This window comes from Octodon degus, unplaced genomic scaffold (assembly GCF_000260255.1).
Source record: "Octodon degus isolate 3935 unplaced genomic scaffold, OctDeg1.0 scaffold00131, whole genome shotgun sequence".
In the NCBI taxonomy this organism is placed as follows: Eukaryota; Metazoa; Chordata; class Mammalia; order Rodentia; family Octodontidae; genus Octodon; species Octodon degus.
The window spans coordinates 2517784-2539757 of record NW_004524707.1 but is presented as its reverse complement, the minus strand read 5'-3'; the positions used below and the strand labels follow the sequence as shown (position 1 = coordinate 2539757).

The 21974-nt window shown below is 41.6% G+C and overlaps 1 protein-coding gene, 1 non-coding gene and 1 pseudogene across 2 annotated transcripts; 2 read left to right on the top strand and 1 right to left on the bottom strand.

Moving 5' to 3' along the window:
* Positions 1 to 1099: 1099 nt before the first annotated feature.
* Positions 1100 to 6886, bottom strand: LOC111812594 (C4b-binding protein alpha chain-like). Its single transcript, XM_023701170.1, has 4 exons — positions 6684 to 6886; positions 3451 to 3621; positions 2550 to 2725; positions 1100 to 1493 (listed from the first exon to the last, which is right to left on the bottom strand). The coding sequence occupies exons 1-4, from the start codon at positions 6766 to 6768 to the stop codon at positions 1338 to 1340; spliced, it is 588 nt and encodes a 195-aa protein (XP_023556938.1). The 5' UTR covers positions 6769 to 6886; the 3' UTR covers positions 1100 to 1337.
* LOC111812618 lies at positions 4516 to 4614 on the top strand. Its single transcript, XR_002818083.1, has one exon. It is a non-coding gene; the product is annotated as a small nucleolar RNA U13 (small nucleolar RNA).
* Positions 6887 to 17613: 10727 nt separating the features above from the next.
* LOC101567820 lies at positions 17614 to 18029 on the top strand (annotated as a pseudogene).
* The last annotated feature ends 3945 nt before the right edge of the window (positions 18030 to 21974 follow it).

The window sequence follows — 21974 nt, the reverse complement described above, 5'->3', positions numbered from 1 at the left end:
TGGCTCAGTTGTGGTCACAGTCAACCTGGCAATCTCAGGTCACCTCCTTTGTTAAAAGAAAGCTGCTGCTGTGAACTCTGGAAGGTCTGGGGCTCTTTTTCAAAAGGCATGACTCCAGTTCTGCTTCAGTTACAAATAAATAGTAATACTCTCTAGTCTACCACAGTTTAAATGGACACCTATATTGGGACTTTTGAGTATAATAGGAGTAATTTTGCTTGGGATATGTCACCTAGACTCTTGGAAACTTTTTGACTATCTCTCTTCATGCTTTCTTTTTCACAAGAAGTGCAGAAATAGTGTTTAGTGTCTCTACTTGCTGAATTTATCATAGTCCACCTTTTAAGACAAATCAAGATATTCTGATCTACTCCCTCTTGTACCGGGGCTCTGCGTCCCCAAGCTAATGGGAACGTTTATTAATCAAGGCTTCCGATGGTGACTGAGGAGCCCACAACTCTTCTAACACATTCACCAAGCTTTCTTGGCTCCATGATTCACTGACACTTTTCTCATTGTCTTCTGACAAGTTTCTTTTCTTACTTTTAACCCTGCTACAACATCCCAAAGACATAAGAATGCACATAATCCCTAGCAGGTATGACCTACAGCCGCTTTTAACTGGATATAGCCATGTGAAGACAGAGACCACCATAGTCTCAGCAGCTTATAAAGAATTACAAGAATTCTTGTCTCTCAGGGGGAAACGAAGCAGGAAACTAGGGCATGGCAAAGGGGCTGGCCAATTGGGTGTGACCTGTCAGTCTCAGAAAACTGTCAATCACAGAGATTCAGAATACATGTTCGGTATCCCAAAAGCACCTGAGGCAATCAGAGACTGCTCTTTGATTTTTCTGGTACAAGATTGGGTGGGTTTTTGATGGTATGGCCTACATCTGACATCAAAACTGGGATATAAAAGACACTATGAGCATTTTCATCAGCCCAGCCTGCACTCGGCAGTGGGTGCTTCTCTCACTATAACGATCCCACGCTCACTTTGCAAAACACTTCTTTTTCAGAGCACCTCTTTTCCCTTCTCTTCATACCTTTGTCATCCCAGTACCCTATTCACAACAGGGAAAATTATTTTTGTTAATAATGGTTTATTTCACCCAGCCTACCAAATCCAGAAGTATAAAAATTTAAGCAGGTTAATGATATAAAAATTATTTGTAATTTCTCATTCCAGGGTCACTATGCGTATTAGCAAGTTCTACCGAAGTTATTACAATAAATGATAATGCTTGAATGGAGTTGGTAAACTGAGGTTTTCTCTCAGCATACAGAAAAGCAAATCTTTGCTTCATCTTCTTGAGAAAAGAGCTGTCATATATTTAGATGATTTTCTTCTTGTCTCTCTCTTGCTCCAGTTTTTCAATCTCCAGAGAAAGTTTGCGTAACTCCAGGGCTACTTTTGCATCCCTGGGACTTGGGAGACATTGTAAGAGGTTTTTGCCTGCTTCGACAATATTATGATCTTCAGGAACTTGCTGAAAAAGAAAATCAAAATGATAATTTTAGAAAGCCTTCCCATTCTCTGTTGTTAAACATCTCTTGGGATTCCATGTGATAGGAGAAATATTGGAAGGTGAGGGATGACCCAAGGATAAATGGGTAGTCCTGACAAAGTATTTTCCTGAGAGCTGAGTCCAGATCTGTTTGTAGATGTTAATCAGGATCAGTTTAAACCAGGAGGTGAACCTAAACTTATGAGAATGCCAAATGTGGGAAAGAACAACCACTCCGTCAGTTCTACTCACTGATCGGAACTGAAACAAAAGCTAACCAGATATTAGGGCTAGGACCAAGATATCTTTTTCATAAGATCTGCTGTCTCCCTGGGCTGGCCACTTATAAACCAATGAAGTACAATAAGACCAAATAAACACTATATGTGTTGGCCCAAATGATTGAGATGATCCTTTAGGACTATGACTTTTTCCTCATTTTATAAACTATCTGATCTATAATTTGTTTTAAGGTAGTGTCATGATTTAAATCTAAAATGTTCCTCAGTATTCTCATGTGGCTCATGGTGGGGTTATCTGCAACAGAGGACCCATCCTTGGTGAGCTCAGAGCTGACTGTTCCCTTAGGAGCTGGGGCCTGGTAGAGGCAGGTCACTGGGGCCGTGTTCTAAGTGCCTCCTTTTCCTCTCTGCTTCCAGGGCTGCTATATCTTTTTCTCTCCAGGCCCCTCTTCTGTACTGTTTCTACCTGGAGTCAGCCAACCATGGACTGGAACTCTGAGCCAAAATAAACTGCTCTCGGGGATTGCGGGTCAGCTCAATTGTTTAAGTGCCTGCAAGGGCAAACCCAGTCAGGCGCAGGGGACCGCAGTTCAATCCCCAGCTCCACATGACTTACCAGGCCCGCACTTAAGGCAGCCTGAGCCAGTCAAAAAAAAAAAAGAAAAGAAAAGAAAGAAATCCTTCTCAAAATAAACCGCTTCTCCTCTAAATTGTGGCTGTCTGGTATTTTGTCCCCAAACAGAAAAGTGTCTAAGATGAGTGTCATATGATATAAAATTCATTGACTATTATCCACCTTTTCACAGCTGGGCACAGCTGGGCTCCAAGATTTGTCCTCTGAGCAGGAGATCCTCTGGGGGCCAGCCATCCTGTAGCCAGGGTCACACTGGATGGTGACAGTTTCAGGGCTGATATACTGCTCCTTCTCCACAGACAGCTTTCCATTCAGTATCTTTGGCTTTAGGCACAAAGCTGTAATTAGAACACATTACCTTACCATCTTGTTTATCTCAAAGAAAGTACATTTGACATTGATAATCAAACATATAAGAAATATTGTTGCTGAAATCTAATTTTCTTTTGTCACTACTGCCACCACCATGGTACTACTGCTGCTACCCCACTGTCAATATAACTCCTGGTTAGTATTTGCTGAGCACTTACTATATGGCAGATTATGTGCTGAGTATTCTGCACATGTGAGTCTCACGTAAGAATCTCCTCAACGAAGATACTGACATGCTGATTAGAGAGATGAGGAAACTGAGGAGCAGAGAAGCTAGACACCTCACCCCAAGTCACACAAGGTACTTCTAAGGGCAGTGCCAGAGTGTGAATTAATTACAGTCTGAACCCTTTACTCATAAGCAGGACTTCTGCCTTGGGTTTCTCCTGTATAGAACAAATTTAGGTCCTGCGATTGTTGAGTGTGAAAGATATAAATAACCTTCTTACAGATATTTTGCATAGTCTGGTATAATAACTGGGTGACCGACAGAGAAGTCAGCTTTCTTCTGAAAGGTCCTGGAGTGCACAAGAACTCCCAGGTGCTGTTTCTTGGGTAGTGGAAATTATGCCATGGCCAACTACAGCTCGGGCATGGCCCAGGGAGACTGTGCTCTAGCTAGGTGGGCCCTTTTTCTGAGTCAGGTTTGAGCCACTTGGCAGTACTGCTGTCCCTGGGAATCCTGGGTTACCTTGACACTGAGGAGCAGGTGACGACCATCCTAAAAACATGCAGGAGATTATGGCTGTTCCGACCAGAGCATATCCTTTATTGCACTCATACTTCACCTCAGTCGTGAGTGCTAGGTATCCAGTAAGGTATGTGTACTGCCCATGTGGAATGTCAGGGGGGGCACTGCAACCTTGGAAACAGAAAGGGAGAATTTTGTTTTATAATATTGGGATTGGGCCCAGGGCATTTACACTGAGTTACATCCCCAGTATTAAAATTTTTATCATTAGACAGGGTCTCCTTGAGTTGTTGAATTGCCCAGGTTGGACTCAAATTTTGATCCTCTCACCTCAGCCTACTAGGGTGCTAAGATTATAGGCTGGAGCCACCTGTCTAGCCAAGACTTTTTCTGACTCATTACTAAGGAATGCTAGCTTTCCATCACGGTAACAAAATGCCTGAGGTAGTTAACTTAGAAAGGGAGATGGCTTATTGTGGCTCAGTGTCCGAGGTTCCAGGTCATGATCTGATGGAGTTATTGCTGCAGCCCCCTAGCGAACAGCACATCAGCAACAGTCCAAGGTGTAGCAAATCACTCACACTGTGACCCAGAAGTGAAAAAGTGAGGAGGGAGCCCGGAAGTCCTGGTGACAGGAAGGTGTACCCCTGAGGCCCACTCTAAAATCTCTATCACCTTACATTGTTGCCACACGAGAACTAAGACTCTCACACACAGACCTGTGGGGATGTGCAAGGGTCCTAGCATGAAGAGATTTACTAGGTGATGTTTCTTCTTCCCCATATACTCTAATTACTCATGAAACAATACCATATAATTCACAGAGTGATGGTGCCACCTTGTATGTGGCAGCCTGAAAGAATGAAGAAGGGTTTGTATGCACGTACTTGGAGAAGCTACAAGTAACAGTTCACTTTTTGTAGAACTATTTTGTCAATACTTTTAACATTTAACAATGTGTGTGTGCGTGCATGCGTGTGTGTGTGTGTGTGTGAGTGTGTGTGTGTTATGGTATGTCAGGTACCATATGGTGTGTCAAGTTTAAGCACAAAATAAAAATCCATGATCCTTCAGTTCATGACTGATGACTGGGTGTTCATGCCATACGCATGAGATGCACCTCCGTCAGACCATGCTGTGCTGCGACACATTACCCATCTGATGTGAAAGAAACATCATGTAATCCCAACAATACCATTGTTCATTTATTATTGGTCTCATTTTACAAATAGAAACACAGAAGCACAGGGAGGGCAAGCAGGTTGCCCAGGTCAGACAGTGTGTGAGAAGCATCAGTGTCGTTTGCTGTGGCGTCCACCTGAACAGCATGCCTCAGTACGGAGCAGGTGCTGCTTGCAGGCTGTGGACGATCGTTCAGGATCAAGCTTAATGTTGATAAGAGAAGAGTCCTCTACTCAGGAAATGTGTAATATGGGGAAACTGCCCTGCAAAAACATGGAAGGGCTGTGCAAGCCCAAAACACCCAGGTACTTTCTCCCACTAGCCCCAAGAATGGCACTTGTTCTTAAATCTCTTACTACAGAAGAGAATTATGGAGAGATTTTGCCTTAAATGCTTGCATAATAGAAATTACTTACCAATTGCAAAAATAAAATTTTGTGTTTTGGCTTAAAGAACTTAAAGAACTTTTATGCACATTCCCTATGATTTTAATTCTAGTTGATTTTCTCAGAATTTGAGGCAAAATCACTTTATATTTTCTTTACAGACAGTTAAAGGTGGCAACAAAATAGTAAATATATAGCAGGAGATAAACAGCTCACTTAAAAATAAAGGAATTATAAACATTTTCATAGTTAGATATAATGAAGTTCTTTAGAATTATCTTTTTATTAGAGTAAATCCCCAGAATTATCCATATAAAGATTTTCCCTTTATAATGTTAATTGCATATACCTAAAAATACTAAAAGCTTTAAAATATCTCATAGTTAAACCATGCCATTAAATTAAAATGAAAATTAATGAATAATTTATTGTATCACTCATAAAACATTTAATTTGTGAGTTGTTAAAATGATTGATTCTGATCACAAATATATTTTAAAAAATGGTCAACATTCTTGACCATTTGAGAGATGCAAATTAAAACAATGTTAAGATTGCAACTCCGGAAAGAATGGCAATCATGAAGAAACCAAAAGCTAACAAATGCTGGCATGGGTGTGGTGAAGCAGGAACGTTTTCACACTGTTCGTAGAAATATAAACTAGTACATCCATTATGGAAATCAGTATGATATTTCTCAAAGAGCTGAAATTAGAAATCTTATAGGTATCTTCCTTCTTGGTATCTTCCCCAAAGAGCTTTTAAGACATCAAGCTACGGCAATATACACATACACACACCAATGCTCACAGTAGGGTAATTCATAATAGCAAAATCCTGGAAAACAACATGTATCCAATCAGCAGATGATTGGATAAAAAAAAATGTGGTACTATATAATGGAATACTATTCAGCTACAAAGTAGAAAGATTTGAGATATTTGTAGGAAAACAGATGCACCTGGAAAACAGAATGTTGGGTGAAAGAAACCAGATACCAAAGCTTAAATACCACAGAGTATCTCACATTTCAGTGAGGGCAAGTACAAATAAATAGGAGAATAAAGACAGAATGAGATAGGGAGGCAGATTTCTTGCAACAGGGATGTGGTCCAAGGGAAAAAATAGGAGAGCTGAGGAGGAGAGGAAGGGAAAATAAGTAGAATAAATATTTACCATCTACAGGAACCCAATAGCTTCAATTAGTGTAAACATTATATATCATATTAATAATATCAACAAGATTGAAAAATAAGATCAGGGAATTAGGAGGAGGGGAAGGGATTAAAAAAAAATACTGTGGTCTAAGCAGGAAACCAGGCTGGGGAGATAGCTCAGAGGCATGAGCGCCTGCCTGGCAAGCATAAGGTCCTGCGTTTGATCCCTGGAACCTAAATTAAGTAAAAATAACCAATAAACATGAAACCACTCCCCAAGACGATTATAAGCTGTGTCAACTACAAACACATACTAATAAGATAAAAATGTAAAATTGAAAAAAATAAATGACAACTTAATAAAACAGTGCTACACCTCCCAAAAATTAGTATAAATCATGTTTTGGCCACAAATTCAAAATTCCTAATACAGCATACACAGAATGCCTGACTTTGCCTTCCTGCAAGCTACCACAGGGCCCTGTCCCCTGGCGACCATCGTACTCACCCTGCAAGCTGGAGGGACACAGGAGTAAGGCTAGAGCCCCCAGGAGGTGCAGCAACGGGCAGCTGTTCCCCAGCGTAAGCCTCATGGCACCTGTGGCCTATACACCACCAGAAGTCCAGAGGTCGCAGGTTCTGTCCGGAGATACCTGAGGGATGAGACAGAACTTGCAGCATTGACAGTCAGACCAGAGGTCCGCTCCTCAGCAGTCTACAGCAGTGAAGCCTGGGGGAAATTGGGTCAAGGGTGAGCCTGAATTAGGAAGAAGATTAGGGGAAGAAGCTGGAATTGGGGCTTGCAGACTCACTTGAGCCAAAGGACCTGTGAAACCTCAAGAATTCCAGCATGAGTGATCTGATGCCAGAAACAAGCAATCTTGGGGAGCTCTGAGGGTCTTGCCAACACAGCCCTAATCTGCTCATAGGAGGAGTGGACAGAGCAACACAAGTAATTCATCTGTGAGTGATAAAACAAGGACTTAGGTTCAAAGCCTCAGCCATCCTGAAAGCATCCTTGAGCAGCGACATCTGAGTCTCTCCTTGGAGTCTGGACATGACAGTAGGAGAGGAAGGCACTCCTGAAAAGTCACTACCTCCTCAAGAAAAGTGTGACTTTTAGAAGGATGACCTTGACAGAGAAAACAAAAACTGATGGGAAAAGTTAAATTTCCTTCTGAAAGTCCTAAAGCCTAGTGCGAGAAGAGAAATATGAGAAAACTCAAGTACAGCCAGGTATGACAAATGATTGCATAGTATGTGGATGGGATGTTCCTTCGTTGTTCCTGATTTACCAAGTTATGTAGTGAATCATGCTTTGGTGCCATTCTCATCCGTTAAAAGTGAAAACAACAGTATGTGAAGCACTAGGATACTTCTCCGGCACATAGAGGAGCGGGTGGGAGTGGGGGGCCGGGAGGAGAGGGAGAGTGCACCAGCCGGTGAGGTGCCCGGTCAGTTCCAGGCTACATCCAGCCTCGTGGTAACCTTGCAAGGAAAGCCATGAAAGACAAGCTGTTTGCGTACGTAAGTGTTGTATTTCATAGGAAGTGATACTGAGAGACATGCTGATGCTTCCTAAAAGGAGACAAATTAGGGGAAATGTCTACCAATGACTTCCCCACCCAGGTCAGCTGAAAAGTTTACTGCAAGTGTTTAAAATATGAACTTCCTAGCTGCCACTTAGCAGAAATAATTGGGTAGATTATGATGTAACATGGACTATGACATGGTTATATTTCAGCCTTCTGAAGAGAAGGAAAGCAAACAGATTTACCATGAATCTGCTTGATTTTAGAAAAAGAGCCCAAGGCAATCTCTGAAATCAAGTTAAAAAAAAAAAAAGTAAAACATTCACTGGAGAACTATTTTCATTTTTCCTTTTACCTGCTGAGCACCAACTTATGTTCTAAGAGCGGTCCATACGTGCTGTCTCTCCTTAGTTGCATAATTGTTGCCTATTGTTTGCTCAATTCAGGCAGATAACATGAATCGAATCGGCAAAGTGCAGCTCTGTTCCTGGCCCTTATGCCACCAGATGACTCCAGGTGATGCTGGATGTCATCCGTTAACACAGCCAACTCTGCCAGGTGCTGGCCTCTGCCACCTCTGACCACCTTCGTGTGACACCTGCTCCTGCTTCATTCTACTGACTGACTTTTCTGGTCTCTGGAGCAGGTCAGAGCTAACAAACCCCTAGTGTTTACCACTCTTTCTCTTAAAACAAATGAGCTAGCCATACCTCTGCACTCAATATCCTGAGTCCATTCACATGAAACCCCACAACCAGAGAAATAATCACAAGCAAATTGACAGGACCTGTTTATGGCAGCACAAGGAGGTCAGCACCCCAGAGGAAACCCTCTAGGACTAACACAGGAAATGCCAGGAGAGGGCTGCTTATATAGCAGCTGCAGGCCTGTTCAAGGGTAGGCCTATGATTGGTTCTAATTTGTAGCTGCTGATTGGCCCAAGTGCAAATCTGTGATTAGTCTAAGTGGGTGCAGGGCTTCAGGAAGGCTACACTTGTCACTGAAGTGATTCACTAGGGTGTGGGAAAGGAGGTGATTGGAGCTGTTTGACTGACAGCCATTCTGAGAAAAAATGGCAGAGCTGAAACCAGGGAATATTCAGGACTCCTGACTGTGCTCATCACAGCTATTGGCGTTTGGGGAAGTTGGAATGTTAGTCATAGAGCCAGTCACTCCCTCCCTGATTTAGGCACTTTAGAGTGATTCCCTGCTACTTCTTCAGGGTCTGAAGCAATGGAACTGGGAGGGGGTGGCATGACCGAAAACTTCACCTCCAGTGAGAGAGGCCAGGAGACCAGTCAGGAAGCAACCCCAGGGATGGCAGGAGCACCCTGAGGGAGGAGGCAAGTTGTCCCAGGGCACTCTGCGAGGACAGCAAGGGAGGAGCATGACAGCTGTTGGTTAATACCTAGAAAGGAAAAGTGCTGCCTCCTTTCTTCAAGCCACCACAAAAGGACAAAGTGGAGCTGTGAGGGAGTGAACCCTGATATTGATACTAGCCCTGGATACTATACAGAATCCTTCATTTTGTATATATTCATGTTTGTGCTCTGGCTTTTCTGAATGTCAGTAGTCCTTCTATTTAAGTGCTGAGTAGAAGTCTATAATTTGGCCAAAGTACATTTAATGAGGTCCGATTTATCAATTGTTTCTTTTATGTACTGTCTTCTATGATGTCATGTCTAAAAATTCTTTGTGTATGCCTATCCTGTCTCAAGGCTTTTTTTTTTTTTTTGGTAAAACTGTTATAGTTTTGTACTTTACATGTAATTCTGTAAGGGAAGAATATGACGGATGTTGACTAATATCTAGAAAGGAAAATGCTGCCCCCTTCTTCAAGCAGTATCCTGCAAATCTACAGGATACTGTAGATTTTTCTCCTATTTAAAAATAAATTTCTTCTATTTTTATGTTGCACATTTAACCACAAGACTAATTTTGAGTTAATTTTGTATAAAATGTGAGGTTTAGATCAATATTTACTTTTTTCCTTGGAGCTGTCCAGTTGCTCTACCACTATTGGTCAAAAAAAGTATCTTGTGACAAAGTGGTTGAACTTATTTGGGTATAAGTGTATTTTTGTGTGCCTCATGTGAACTAGTCATTGACCAAATATTTAGCGAGCCTCTGCTATGAGCCATACAGTATTCTAGATGTCATGTTAATAAAGAAAGTGAAAAATCCCAGTATTCATGAACTTATTGTCTAGTGAGAAGAAAAAATATAAAAAAAAACAGTAAGAACAATCAATGTACAGTATAAGATCAGGGAGAGAAGATAATGGAAAATACAGTAATACAGTACCTACTGAAGCATTAGACAGTAGTGCCTGAGGTGGCCTGAGGAGGGGAAGCTGGGGGAGGGGCTTGAGGAGGGACTGTTAGAATAAGTGAAACTTAGATGAAGACCTGGCGTGAGGAGGGGTGGGTCATACAAAGAGCTGAGGGAAAATTTTCTCTGAAGACTGAACGTAATGTCCTGTAAGTTCAAAAGACAGAATACAAACAAGACAATGGAGAATTCCACTTCAGTACAGCTCTGTGTCTGGTCCCACCTTCCCAATGACAGCAATTATAAACTCTGAGGAAGTAGGGGAGAAAATAGCAAGAATCCTCCTGAAAGAACCAGAGAGTGGATAAAAACTCATTTATTCTAGAGAAGCGATCACTCATAGGAGAATGGAACAACATACACAGTTGGTTTTTCTGCCTTTCTGCTGAAAGGAATGAGTGTATGGCATGACATCTTAGTTACTTTCTCATTGTGGGCACAAACACATGACAGCCACAAGTTAAAGGAGGAGAAATTTACTTAGGCTCACAGTTTGTAGAGGTTTCAGTCCACAGTCAGCTGGCTTCAAGGTGAGGCAGAGGGAGGCATGGAGTGGAGGAACAGTTCAAACGGTTCTTGGCATGACCGGCAGGTGGCAGCAGGCAGCAGGCAGCAGGCAGTAGGGGCCTGCTTGCTTCCAGGCTGCACCTCCAGGGACCACCTTCTCCCACGAGGCTTCAGCGTCCAACATGCCTGGAGCTAGAAACCCTCCCGCGGACTAATCCAGGATCACACACCATGACTCTGTCACCTCCCAAATGCCCCACACATGAGCTCATGAGGCACTGAGGGGACATTCAGGTATTAACCCTAACACATGGGAGGACTAAATTCTGACAGGAAGCCAGAGCCTTTCTGGATTGAAGAATCATCACAACCGCTGGAAACCGAAGGGGAACCTGGAAATTAAGGAGCCGGGCTGGAGGAGCCAGATCATTTAACCCAGTCCATTCTCTGTTGCTAGCAGAACACCTGGGAAGGGATCATTTACAGAGACAAGAGAGTTCTTTCAGTTCTTAGGGCTGGAATGTCCACCATAAGGCTGGCAAGGGGACACATTCTCCATCCACTCATGATGGAAAATGCAAGAGCAACAGGCTATGTGTGGAAAAGACAAAATGCAAGGAGTAATCTTGCTTTATTACAAGGTGTCCTCACGATAGCTAAGCTGCTCCCAGGAGTGTGAGCTCTTACTCTTGAAAGATGGCATTCGCCATTTTATGAGACTGGATGGTGTGCAACCCGACAGCTCCTGACGTCCTCGCCACTTCTCCATGCCACTACAGCAGGACCAACTGCTGACACTTTTTTTTTTTGGCGGGAACAACTAATATTCAACCCACATCACTGTGCATAGAGTCCGCACAAGTCTCTGGCAGATCGCTAAGTTACCCATGAGCAGCTAAAGTGAGATTTGTGCTGCTACCCAAAAGACAGATTTTTTTTCAAGTTTGATTACAAATAAGTTAACTGCCTGTTTTAAAAAAAATCTAAAAAGAAAAATGCTTCACTTTGGAAAGTACATAATAGAATACATGTAAAATGTACAGGATATAATTCAGAATTACTAGACACTTGAAGGATGAGAAAATCTTAAAGGTAAATAAAATCAAGATGACCCAAATATTAGAATTAGCACATAAGCATTTTTGAACAGTTATAAGAATTCACCATGATGGAAAGGGGCACGCACATCATAATGAATAAAAAGATAAAAACTCAATAGAAAAACAGATTTCTAAAGAAGTATCAAAAGGACATTCTAGAACTAAAACATGTGATCTCTTAATAAAATGTCTCAGGGAGAATATAAAAACAGAATGAAACTGAGAGTAAAGTCTATGGATTTAAGGATAAGTTGATAGAAATTGTACAGTTTCAAGAGGAGAGATAAAATATTTATACTTAAAAATGAGCCTCAGGATCTTATAGGACAATGTCAAAAGATCTTATAAAAATGTAGTTGGAGATCCAAAATTAGGGAAAAGATTGACTGGGGCACTGTTTGGAAAATATTACTTTAAAAAAATCATGATTTGAAATTTGTCAAACTCTGGGAAAGGGATACATTACAAGCTCAAATTGTTCTATAAAATCCAAACAGAATAACGCAACATATTACCACTACTGAAAATAATCAAGTACAAGAAGAAAATCTCAAAGTCATCCAGAGAAAAAGCTCAGTTACATAGAGGAACATTTTCATAATTCCTAACTTCTTATGGGAAATAACAGAAGTCAGAAAACTGTAAGCCAACATGGTGGTGCACTCCTGTAATCCCAGCACTCAGGAGACTGAGGCAGGAGGATCACTGTAAATCTGAGGCCAGCTTTCAGCCCTCAGCTTGGCATACATAGTGAGACCCAATCTCAAACAAAAACAGACAGACAAACTCATGTAGCAGCATCTCTGAAACCTTGTAATGCATTCAGTTATAGTACGTTCTTGCTAGAACTTAGTATTTTATCATGTTAGCCACCCTCCTTGTAATGTAGTGAAATTGTGTTGGACTTTTAGCTTGATTTCCCTGGTGATGAGGTGGAGTGTACTTTTGTCTTTTGGTGCATTGGTTATATGTTCTTATTTGCCTGTCACAGTTCTTTGTGCACTCAGAGTCCTTAGTTGGAATTGAGCATTGCAAATATTACTTCCCAGTCAGCAGCCTCCCTTTTTATTCTCTTACTGGTCTGCATTAGTGTGCTTGGGATGTTACAATGAAACAGCACAGGCAAGGTGGTTTCTACAACACAGATCTAAGTCTTCCTAACTCTGAAGAGTGGAAGGCTCACAGGCAGGCCCTGGCAGGTCTGGTTCTCCCAAGGTGTCTCTCCGGGACCTGCAGGAGCTGCCTTCTCACTGTCTTCAGAGTCATCTCTGCCCGCGCAGAGCTCTGGTGCCTGCACTCTTTGTGCACCCAGATTTCCTTTCATTATGAGGACGCCAGTCAATTTGGATCAGGACTTGCTCTTAAAGATCACATTTTGAGTTCATTTCATCATTAATGACTTTATCTTCACATATGGCCATGTGTGGGCTGAGGGATAGGAAATTTGTGGAAACTATAATTTGCTCTGTCAGTGTCTATTTTTAAAAGATGTAATTAAGATTTGGGCAACTCTCGCACTATCTAGTTACAGCACATTTTCTTCACCCTGAAGGAAACTCCAGATCCTTTAGCGTTACTTTTCATTTCTCCTTTCCACCACATGCTGGCGGCCATTTGCCTACCTTCTCCTTCTCAGGACCATGTCAACTGGATCTATGAGACCCTCCTATCAAGGCACCTGGTCCTTCTCTCTATAAAGTGAAAGAATTGGAACTTTCCTTAATGAACTCACCAAAGGTGATGGTGACAATTCTGTAAATACTTTGTCAGGAATTAGTCCTGACGCAAGTCACACACCTCAAATTTTAGTTAGGACAATGCCCCAGAGAAAGTGATCATCTTTAGAATGTGATTGGATAAAGTGTGTGCCCCTTATCAGCTCATGTTTAGGCACTGCCAGGCAGCAGAGTCTCTCTCTGAGCTAGTGATATTTTAGGGGCTAACCATACCATGGCATAGTGGCAATGAGTAGTGACATTTTAATGCTCAAATCCTGACTCTTATCCACAGATAGACCCTTATCTCTGGCTGTGAGAGAGATAGAAACTTAATTCAGATCATCCTGTGATTCTCAGATTTTATAAGAATATTGAGGAATGATAAATTATATTTGAAGGTCAAGACTTATTATTTCTCTCATTTATTTTATTGTCATAATAATAAGAGTAATAATAATGTTATTGCACATATTACATATCAATATAAGTACTAATGCAAAGCAATATTACTATTTCCATTTTGATAGAACATTAAGTACTTATCATTGATTTGACTTGTCTAAAGTTGCATAATTTTTAGGTACCATGATTATGAATATAAATGTAGATGTTTCAGTCCTTGACATTGGGTTTTCCAAACCACTGTATCTCAAAAACTTGATCTGCTCATGATCCTGATAATAAATTTGTATCACCATAACTTTATTATCTTCCTGTGTTCGTAGTCGAAATTTAGGTTTTTGTGTTGTTAATGGGATGATTTAAAAAAAAAAAGAAAAAGCAGACTAGGACCCTATCTCATTGGTCAACCAGAAATCTCCTGTCAAGTCTGCTTCAATATGAGGAGGTGACAGTGTACAGAGGCTCTAGTGGAGACATCAGATGCTTCACGGAGTCTTCATTCAACCTGAGCTAGGTGCTTACTAATATTTTGCAAAATTGTCAGATACCGTGAAGTTTCAAAGTTGCTATCTCCATGTCTGAAGACAGACTCATATGACACCTGGACCCTTGAATGGGAACAAAAGTAGTGCTGCAGAGAACTGTGGAGACCACGGTCTATATAATCAGTAACAGAAGAGTAACTGAAAAGCAATGGAGAAAATCTTTGAGTCTTACTTCCCACTATAAGCATGTATTTCCATTACATATGTGACATTGCATGCTTTTCAGTATGTGTCTATATTCTAATAAACATTTTAAGAAAAAGTGGATTATCTCTGAAAATGTGTGAGTGTGAATGAATCCAGTATATTTTTGCAATCGGCACCACTCCCAACTACCACACTCTGCACAAAGAATAGGTTTCTTTATTTTGCCAAGTATTAGAAGGCACATTGTCAAATGATGATGTATTTTGAGATAAGGACTGTGCTGTGCTGGGTTGGCCTATTGGAAGAGAAGTTTTCTCCTGATCCAAAAGTTTTCATGATAAATTTGACCACAGCTTAATAAATTCAGAACATTGGGTATGTCATACAAGCACCACACCAAGGGAACATTTCCTTTTCTGGCTGAGTCAAAGTTAAAGTTGTTTCAAAATCATTATTTTTTTGGAAAACAAATTATTAGATTGTTCATGAATCTGAGGGACTTTGCAAAAATCTCTCCTGGCCTCCTGTGGACTTCACTCCAGCAAGCTCCACTCCTCCATCTGAACACTGTTCTGGGAGAAGCCCATCCCCTCTGTGTTTCCCTGCTGAGCTAAGGACATGGTGCTCCTGAGTCTCTGTGCTGCCATCTCTCCTCCTGCTGGGCTCTCTGCCCTTCTTTACCTCACACTTTGGAAAATTCTGCTAATTCCTGCCTTGACTTTCCTATAAGCCCTTAATAAGACTGATTTACTGAGTGCTGACACTCTGATTTTTATGTAAGTCATATTGTTCAGTCCTCATGAGAACTTTATGAAGTAATATGGCCATGTATTCATTCTGTAGAACACATCCTTGAGGGGATCAGAAGCTGCATAAGGCCATGAGCAAGTGCCAGACTTGCATCAAGAATAGGGATTAAATTTAGGATTACATCATCTTAAAACCATCACTGTTTTTGAGAATATTATCATTTTCTGACCTCTAGACCAACAATTTGGTCATTACCTTACATGACATCATCGGACTTTAAACATATGTGAAATGTAAATTCTGGCTGAAGGATAATGTTCCTGTTACTTGCAAAATCAAGCAACACTCCATAAATAGTGAAGTAGGTAGCTCAGAACCAAATAGAAAACTCCAAATGCTCTCACGCACATCAGATGCTGGCAGGTCAGGACCTGGAGACACATTAAGAGCAGTATTTGGGGATGTATTCATATCCGGTGAGCGCCCTCCCCCCCATGACTCCAGATGGGACAGATTTACAGGGGTCCCTCTCCCTCAAGACAGTCCACTGGCAAAGCCTGATGTGTGTTCTGTTATTCTGCAGGTGGGCCACAATGGACTGGTGTTGAATTTCTGCTAGGGAAATGTAAACTGCAAAGGCTGTCTAGTTAGTGACTCTGCTACTTGAGAGGCAATGAAAGATCTCTGCTCCTTGGAGCTTAACATGGATTCCTGACTTTGTGCAGAACAAATAATAGCTGAGCAACTTTCAGTGGGTGAGAGATGAATTACATGAAACTGCCACAATGACAATGCAGTTGTCTTCATCACTGTCTAAAAGGAGCACCCAAGGAGGGAGGAAGACTTCAGCAGAAACAGAGGAAAACCAGCAATAAAAACCAAAAACGTCTAGGAATTACTTGTCTAGCTAGGAGAAAGGAAAGAGCAACTGGTCAACCAGAATCAGAGACGAGTCTGACCACAGCCAGGGAGCTGGAGTTACCAAATTCTAAGTGATGATGCAAAGCCCACCCACCCATCGGTACCCACCAAATGAAGAACAAATGCTAAATACCCACGAGATCAGGGGTGAGCTCAGGTTAAGTAGTTTCCCTTACCTCTTCTCTTTCTGACAGTACAACCCTTGGGAGTTCAAAAAGCACAGTCACAGTCATTTCAAAGTAAAAGATTTAGAAGTAAGGAATAGAAATTCACAATATAAATATCTACAGCTTCCAAATACCCTTTCCTAAACAATAGACATATTTTCATGCACTTTCATAGACATATTTTTAAAGGCTTTCAATATTTCATAAACAAATATAAGTGTAGAACTCTGGTCTGGGTTTTTTGGTAATATTTTTATCTTACTAGTATATATTTGCAGGGCACGCATTTTATAATCATCTTGGGAAGTAGGTGCCTGTACTTAATACAGCATGTTTCTTTTTTAAATCCCCCTTCCTCCCTTTTCCTCCTTTCCCTTCTAGTTCCTCTTTCTCCCCTTCCCATTCTTATGGCTAGTATTACTCTTACTTCTTGTTTGTGACACATAATGGCCACACACACTGAGCTTATAAGGACCTTGTACCCGGCATATCTCCGCTCTACCTATTTCCAGCTCCTCCTTCTTCCCCTCCCCCTTGGTCCCCTGGATCCTTCCCATCTGCAAGAGATCCACTCCCTCATCTCATTCTATCCTTTATATTTTTCTTAGTTGTACTTCACCTTACTCAGATGAGAGGTGCCAGATGGCAGTGATGGTGAACCTTTTAGGTACTGAGTGCCAAAGCGCAACCCCAAATCCACTTATTTATCACCTTGTCAACACCGCTGTTAAGTCTAAATGCTAAGGTTTTAGTTTGGAAAAAAACAACTAGTTCATTAACATCTTTTGTCCTAAAAGAAAAGCAGAGTAAGCACAGGTCCACCATCTCCTCCACGTCGTGTTCGGATTGTGTGCCTGATTCACTTCACTCAACATTGTTTTCAGATGCAATCATTTTTCACAGAAGGTTCCTAAATTTGTTCTTCTTTATAGCTAAGTAGTATTCCATTTTACACAGGCATCTCCTTTTCTTTATCCAGTCATCCTTTGATGGGTATGCAGGCTGTTTCCAGGATTTTGCTATTATAAATTATGGTATTGTAAGCATAGGTATGTATGTATTGCCGCAATGTGATATCTTAATATCTTTGAGAAAGACACCTAGCAGGTGGCTAGCTGGGTCATGAGAGATCTCTGATTTTACTTCTTCAAGAAATTTCCATACTTATTCCCTCCTCCAAATCTCTGTAGTAACCAAGGGGCCTCTGGGCTTGGCCTCTAATCGCCGTCTCCCCTCCACTGCCTGAAGCTAGAAACTACAGGTCGCATGAGTGGAGACAGCGCCGAGGTCTCCGGGTCGGGAGCCGAGGCCGTAAGGGATGCTTAATGGGCTCTGACGCATGGTCTCCATGGCCACCCGCGTGTGTTTGTCCCCCAGTAGCGAGGGGCCCGGGCCCATTGGCCCGGTGGATGCTGCCATCCGCGCGATGTTGGAGCAAGCCCTGAGCCCCGAGGTGTTGGAGCTGCGCAACGAGAAGGGCGGCCACACTGTCCCACACAGCCGCAAGACGCACTGCAGCAGGGCGGTGGTGAGCTTGCATTTCGAGGGAATGAGCCTCCTGCAGCAGCACCGGCAGATCCACGAGACCCTGTCGGAGGAGCTGGCCGGGCAGGTTCACCTGCTGCCATCTGGGCTTGGACCCCTGCACAGTGGAGGGAGAACCCTCAGCTGGGCACGAGCCCCCCCACACACACCCGTCTTGGTGGGAGCAAGAAAACTCAAGGAACCCCTTGACCTCTAAGAGATGGGGAGGACTCAAATATGAAGGGGCTGGGTGAGAATAACGTATTAAACTACTACGCAAGGTAATTCGCGAGGACAAGTTCTCCTTGGGACCTGTTCTGCAGGCGTGTGCATGTTCTCCAGGGAGACCTCATGGCCAGTCAAAGTGAGCTCGAAGGAACAGCAGGCCCAAACTAGTGCTCTGCCTGGACCCTCAGGAAGGGGGTGCCGGGTGTTCCATGTGGAGTGATGACCGAGGAACTGCGCCGGTCATGGATTGGAAACAATCCCTACATTAAAAGAGAAATTGTCATGTGAAAAGAAAATAATTTTCCATACTTATTTCTATAATGGCTGTACTAGTTTGAATTCCCACCAACAATGCAGAAAAGTTCCCTTTCCACCACAGCCTTGCATTTGTTATTTTTTGTTGTTGTTAATGATTGTCATTCTTTCTGGAATAAGATGAAATCTTAACATATTTTAATTTGCATCTCTCTAATGACTGGAGATTTTGAACATTTTTTCATATATTTGTTGGTCATTTATACTTCTTCCTCTATGAAATGTCTATTTCACTTTACTTTTTTTTTTTTTTTTAGTGATACCAGGGATCGAACACTGGACCTTGTACTTGCCAGGCAAGCACTTATTCCCCTGAGCTATCTCCCTGGCCCCTCACTTGCCTATTTCTTGACCAGCTGTTTCATTTTAGGTGCTTGTTTTTGGTATTTGGGGGGGGGTTAGTATTTTATATGTTCTAGATATTAGTCTTCTGTCTGAGGAGTTGTCTCTTCACTCTATAATAGATTCTTTTGTTGTAAAGAAGATTTTTAGTCTGATATAATCCCATTTGTTCATTCTTGCTGTTATTTCTTGCACAAATGAGTTTTTGTTAGAAAATCCTTTCCTATACCCAGGTGTTAGGTGAATTGTTTTACCTATTTTATCCTCCAGCAGTATAGAGAGCCATTTCCAGTCCCTGTCATGGGTCAGGAAGTATATTTGTAATCTCATGGAAAAGTTACTGGAATTTTGGTGAGTTAATTCCAACCTACCACTTCTGGTACAACCCTTGGTGAGAATAAAGACACGAAGGGATATTTGTAGCTACGAGGAGCCAAGGGGTCCTAAGTCCAGCCATGGATAGCCTTGACCCAGGATCAAACCTGGATTTTATTAGTTCTTGAAGAAAGGAGTGGCTTGGGGATGAGTGACCGTGAGAATGGCAGGAAGTAGGTGAGTGCCATGAGCTGGGCTAGGTAAGAGGCCTGAAATCACCTCTGCAATGTGCAGAGAGAAGGAGTTGCAGACAGTGTAATCTGCAGAACACAACTGAGATAGTATGTGAAGTTTGGAAGTTAGTGCTTCAGCTCTGATGTGTAGTCTTTCAAATCATAGCTTCCACCTCAAGGCTCCATCCCAGCTGTCAGTGACAGAATGGAGCACTGGCTCTTCATCCTGCCTCCCTTGGCTCACACTAGGGAGCAGCAGGTGGGGGTTCCTGGGAAACACTGCCTGTATCTTCAAAGACTACCACCAGTACCTTGGCTAAACCAGTATGCATTGCTTAGAGACAACTGAAGGGAAAAGGAAAAGTCCTGGCCAGCTTTGTACATGACAACACATGCAAAAGAGTTAGGCTCAGTCAAAATGGAGATAATTGCTCCTCTTTTGAGGAGAGTTTCTCAGGTGTTCCTCCACTGATGCCTTCAGATTTGGATTGAGAATACCTGGAAGATGTATATATACCCAGGAACACTGTAATTCCCCAAAACTCAGAACTTGCAGAGTTGGTCCCCTTCCCCTTATTATAAAATAGTGCTCTTCCTTACTGCTTGCAGACTATACAGCAGAATCAAATGAAGCAGGTACTTTCTAAGGTCATCATTGTTTTCTTCAAGATCTATCTTTACCTCCACTCCAGTGGACTTAAATCCGGGGTAAAATCTCAGCATAAACTGATTCAAAACATGATAGGTGCTGAGAAAGAACAGAAATGAAACTCAGGAGTCTCTTGGACATTCAGGAAAATAACGATCAACATTAAATAAGATAGAGATGATAAGACTATCATCTCCATCTAAGCAGAAAAAGACCAAAGACACAAAAAAGTAGACCTATTAGAATGATTTATTTTTTTAGGCCTGGAAGACTCACCAGGTGTATTCTTCACAGAGAACCTGGAGGAAGTTCCATTTACCAAGGCAATGAGGAATGCACCAAAGACAGGGACCCACATCACTGCAAAGCTCAGCAGTGGCTGAGCATAGGCCACGGTAGAAAGTGCTGTTGCTGGAGTAGGCTGCCTGGTAGCAGAGGGATGATAGGACCCCAGAATATCAGTGAAGTTCCCCATTTTAACTTGCAAACAGTCCTCTTCCACCTGTGAATACACTGCCTTGAATGGACAGTTATAAAACTAAGGCCAAGATGATGAATTACCAAACTCCATAGATTTCCACTACCAAAAAGCACATAAACATTCCCAATTCCAAACTGTAGGCAACTCATTTCTCTGAGTGCCTGTACTCTACTCTTGAATATACCCTAAAATATGCCTAATAAACTTTTCTAGGGCCCCTTATGGGTGCAATATCAAAATCCTTTTTCTGAATCTTAACTAATAAGCACTCAGACAAAGGTCTGCTCTCCAGAATTTATAAAGAACTAAAAATCCTTAGGGCCCCTAAATTTAAAGACCCAATCCAGCAATGGGCATCTGAGATGAACACACACTTCTCAGAGGACGAAATTAAAGAAGCAAATAAATATATGAAAAAATGTTCCACATCACTAGCCATCCATGAAATGCAAATTAAAACAACACTGAGGTACCATCTCACCCCAGAAAGAATGGCTTTCATAAACAAATCAACCAACAACAAATGTTGGAGAGGCTATGGGGAAAAGGGAACCCTTCTCCCCTGGTGGTGGGAATGTAGACTGCTACAACCATTATGGAAATCAGTGTGGAGACTCCTTAAGAAACTTGGACTAGAAATCTCATTTAAGCCAGCTATCCCCCTACTGGGAATTTTCCTGGAGGAACTGAAAACATCATATCATAATGATGTTGGAGTACCTATGTTTATAGCAGCATAATTTGTGATAGCCAAATCTTGGAAAAAACCAAGATGCCTGTCACATGAGGAATGGTTGAAAAAGATGTGGTATTTTTATACAATGGAGTATTACTCAGCTATAAAGAATGATAAACTCAAAGCCTTCATATTTAAGTGGATGCCACTTGAAGATATACTTATAAGTGAAATAAACCAGACCCACATGTGTAAATATTGTATAGTCTCCCTAGTATAAAAGCTCAAAAGAAGAAATACAAATAGAAAGGTATAACACAATTACAAGGAAAGCGAGAACTTGAGGATTGGACAATGAAGAGAGGGCAAGGAGAAAAGCTGCCAAATAGGATAGGGAGAAAGCCATATGCACAAGGTGGGCAAGGCAATGATCCTGAGAAACATCAGCAAGTTTTTGAAACTAGCAGTTAATTGGTAGGATTCTCACCCTGACTAACTATATATGCTGATACCTGTGAAGCAAGCTACTGTATTGAAGATAGCAATGTGTAATAGAAGGGTCATGCTTGGAATGCCTGTCATTCTGGTCTTCTAAATGTGTACCTCTTGTCATGACATACCAATTATTACCATACTGTCTCACAAGTAAAAGTTTTTTTTTTTTAAATGGGTAACAAATGAAAAAAAGATACAAGAAAAAGAAAAACAATGTCACAGGACTGTCCTGCTACAATGCTGTATATGGTTAGATTTCTAAATTTCTGTGTAAAAATATGTAATTGTTTATTCATATTCTTTAAATATTTTTCATTTTTTAAATTTTTATCTCCATATTCTGTAGGGACTTAATGTTTAACATATCAATACTTGATGGAAAATACCTGTTTCGTGTTATGCCTAAGATGTTTGATATTCA

Bases quoted from the DNA above. Each gene is read 5' to 3' on its own strand.
- LOC111812594 (XM_023701170.1), bottom strand. From the start codon at position 6,768: ATGAGGCTTACGCTGGGGAACAGCTGCCCGTTGCTGCACCTCCTGGGG. The intron at 3,622-6,683 runs GTGAGTACGATG...TCTGTTTCCAAG, and splicing joins GTGTCCCTCCAGCTTGCAGG to GTTGCAGTGCCCCCCCTGAC. The intron at 2,726-3,450 runs GTAACCCAGGAT...TTCTAATTACAG, and splicing joins ACCTGCTCCTCAGTGTCAAG to CTTTGTGCCTAAAGCCAAAG.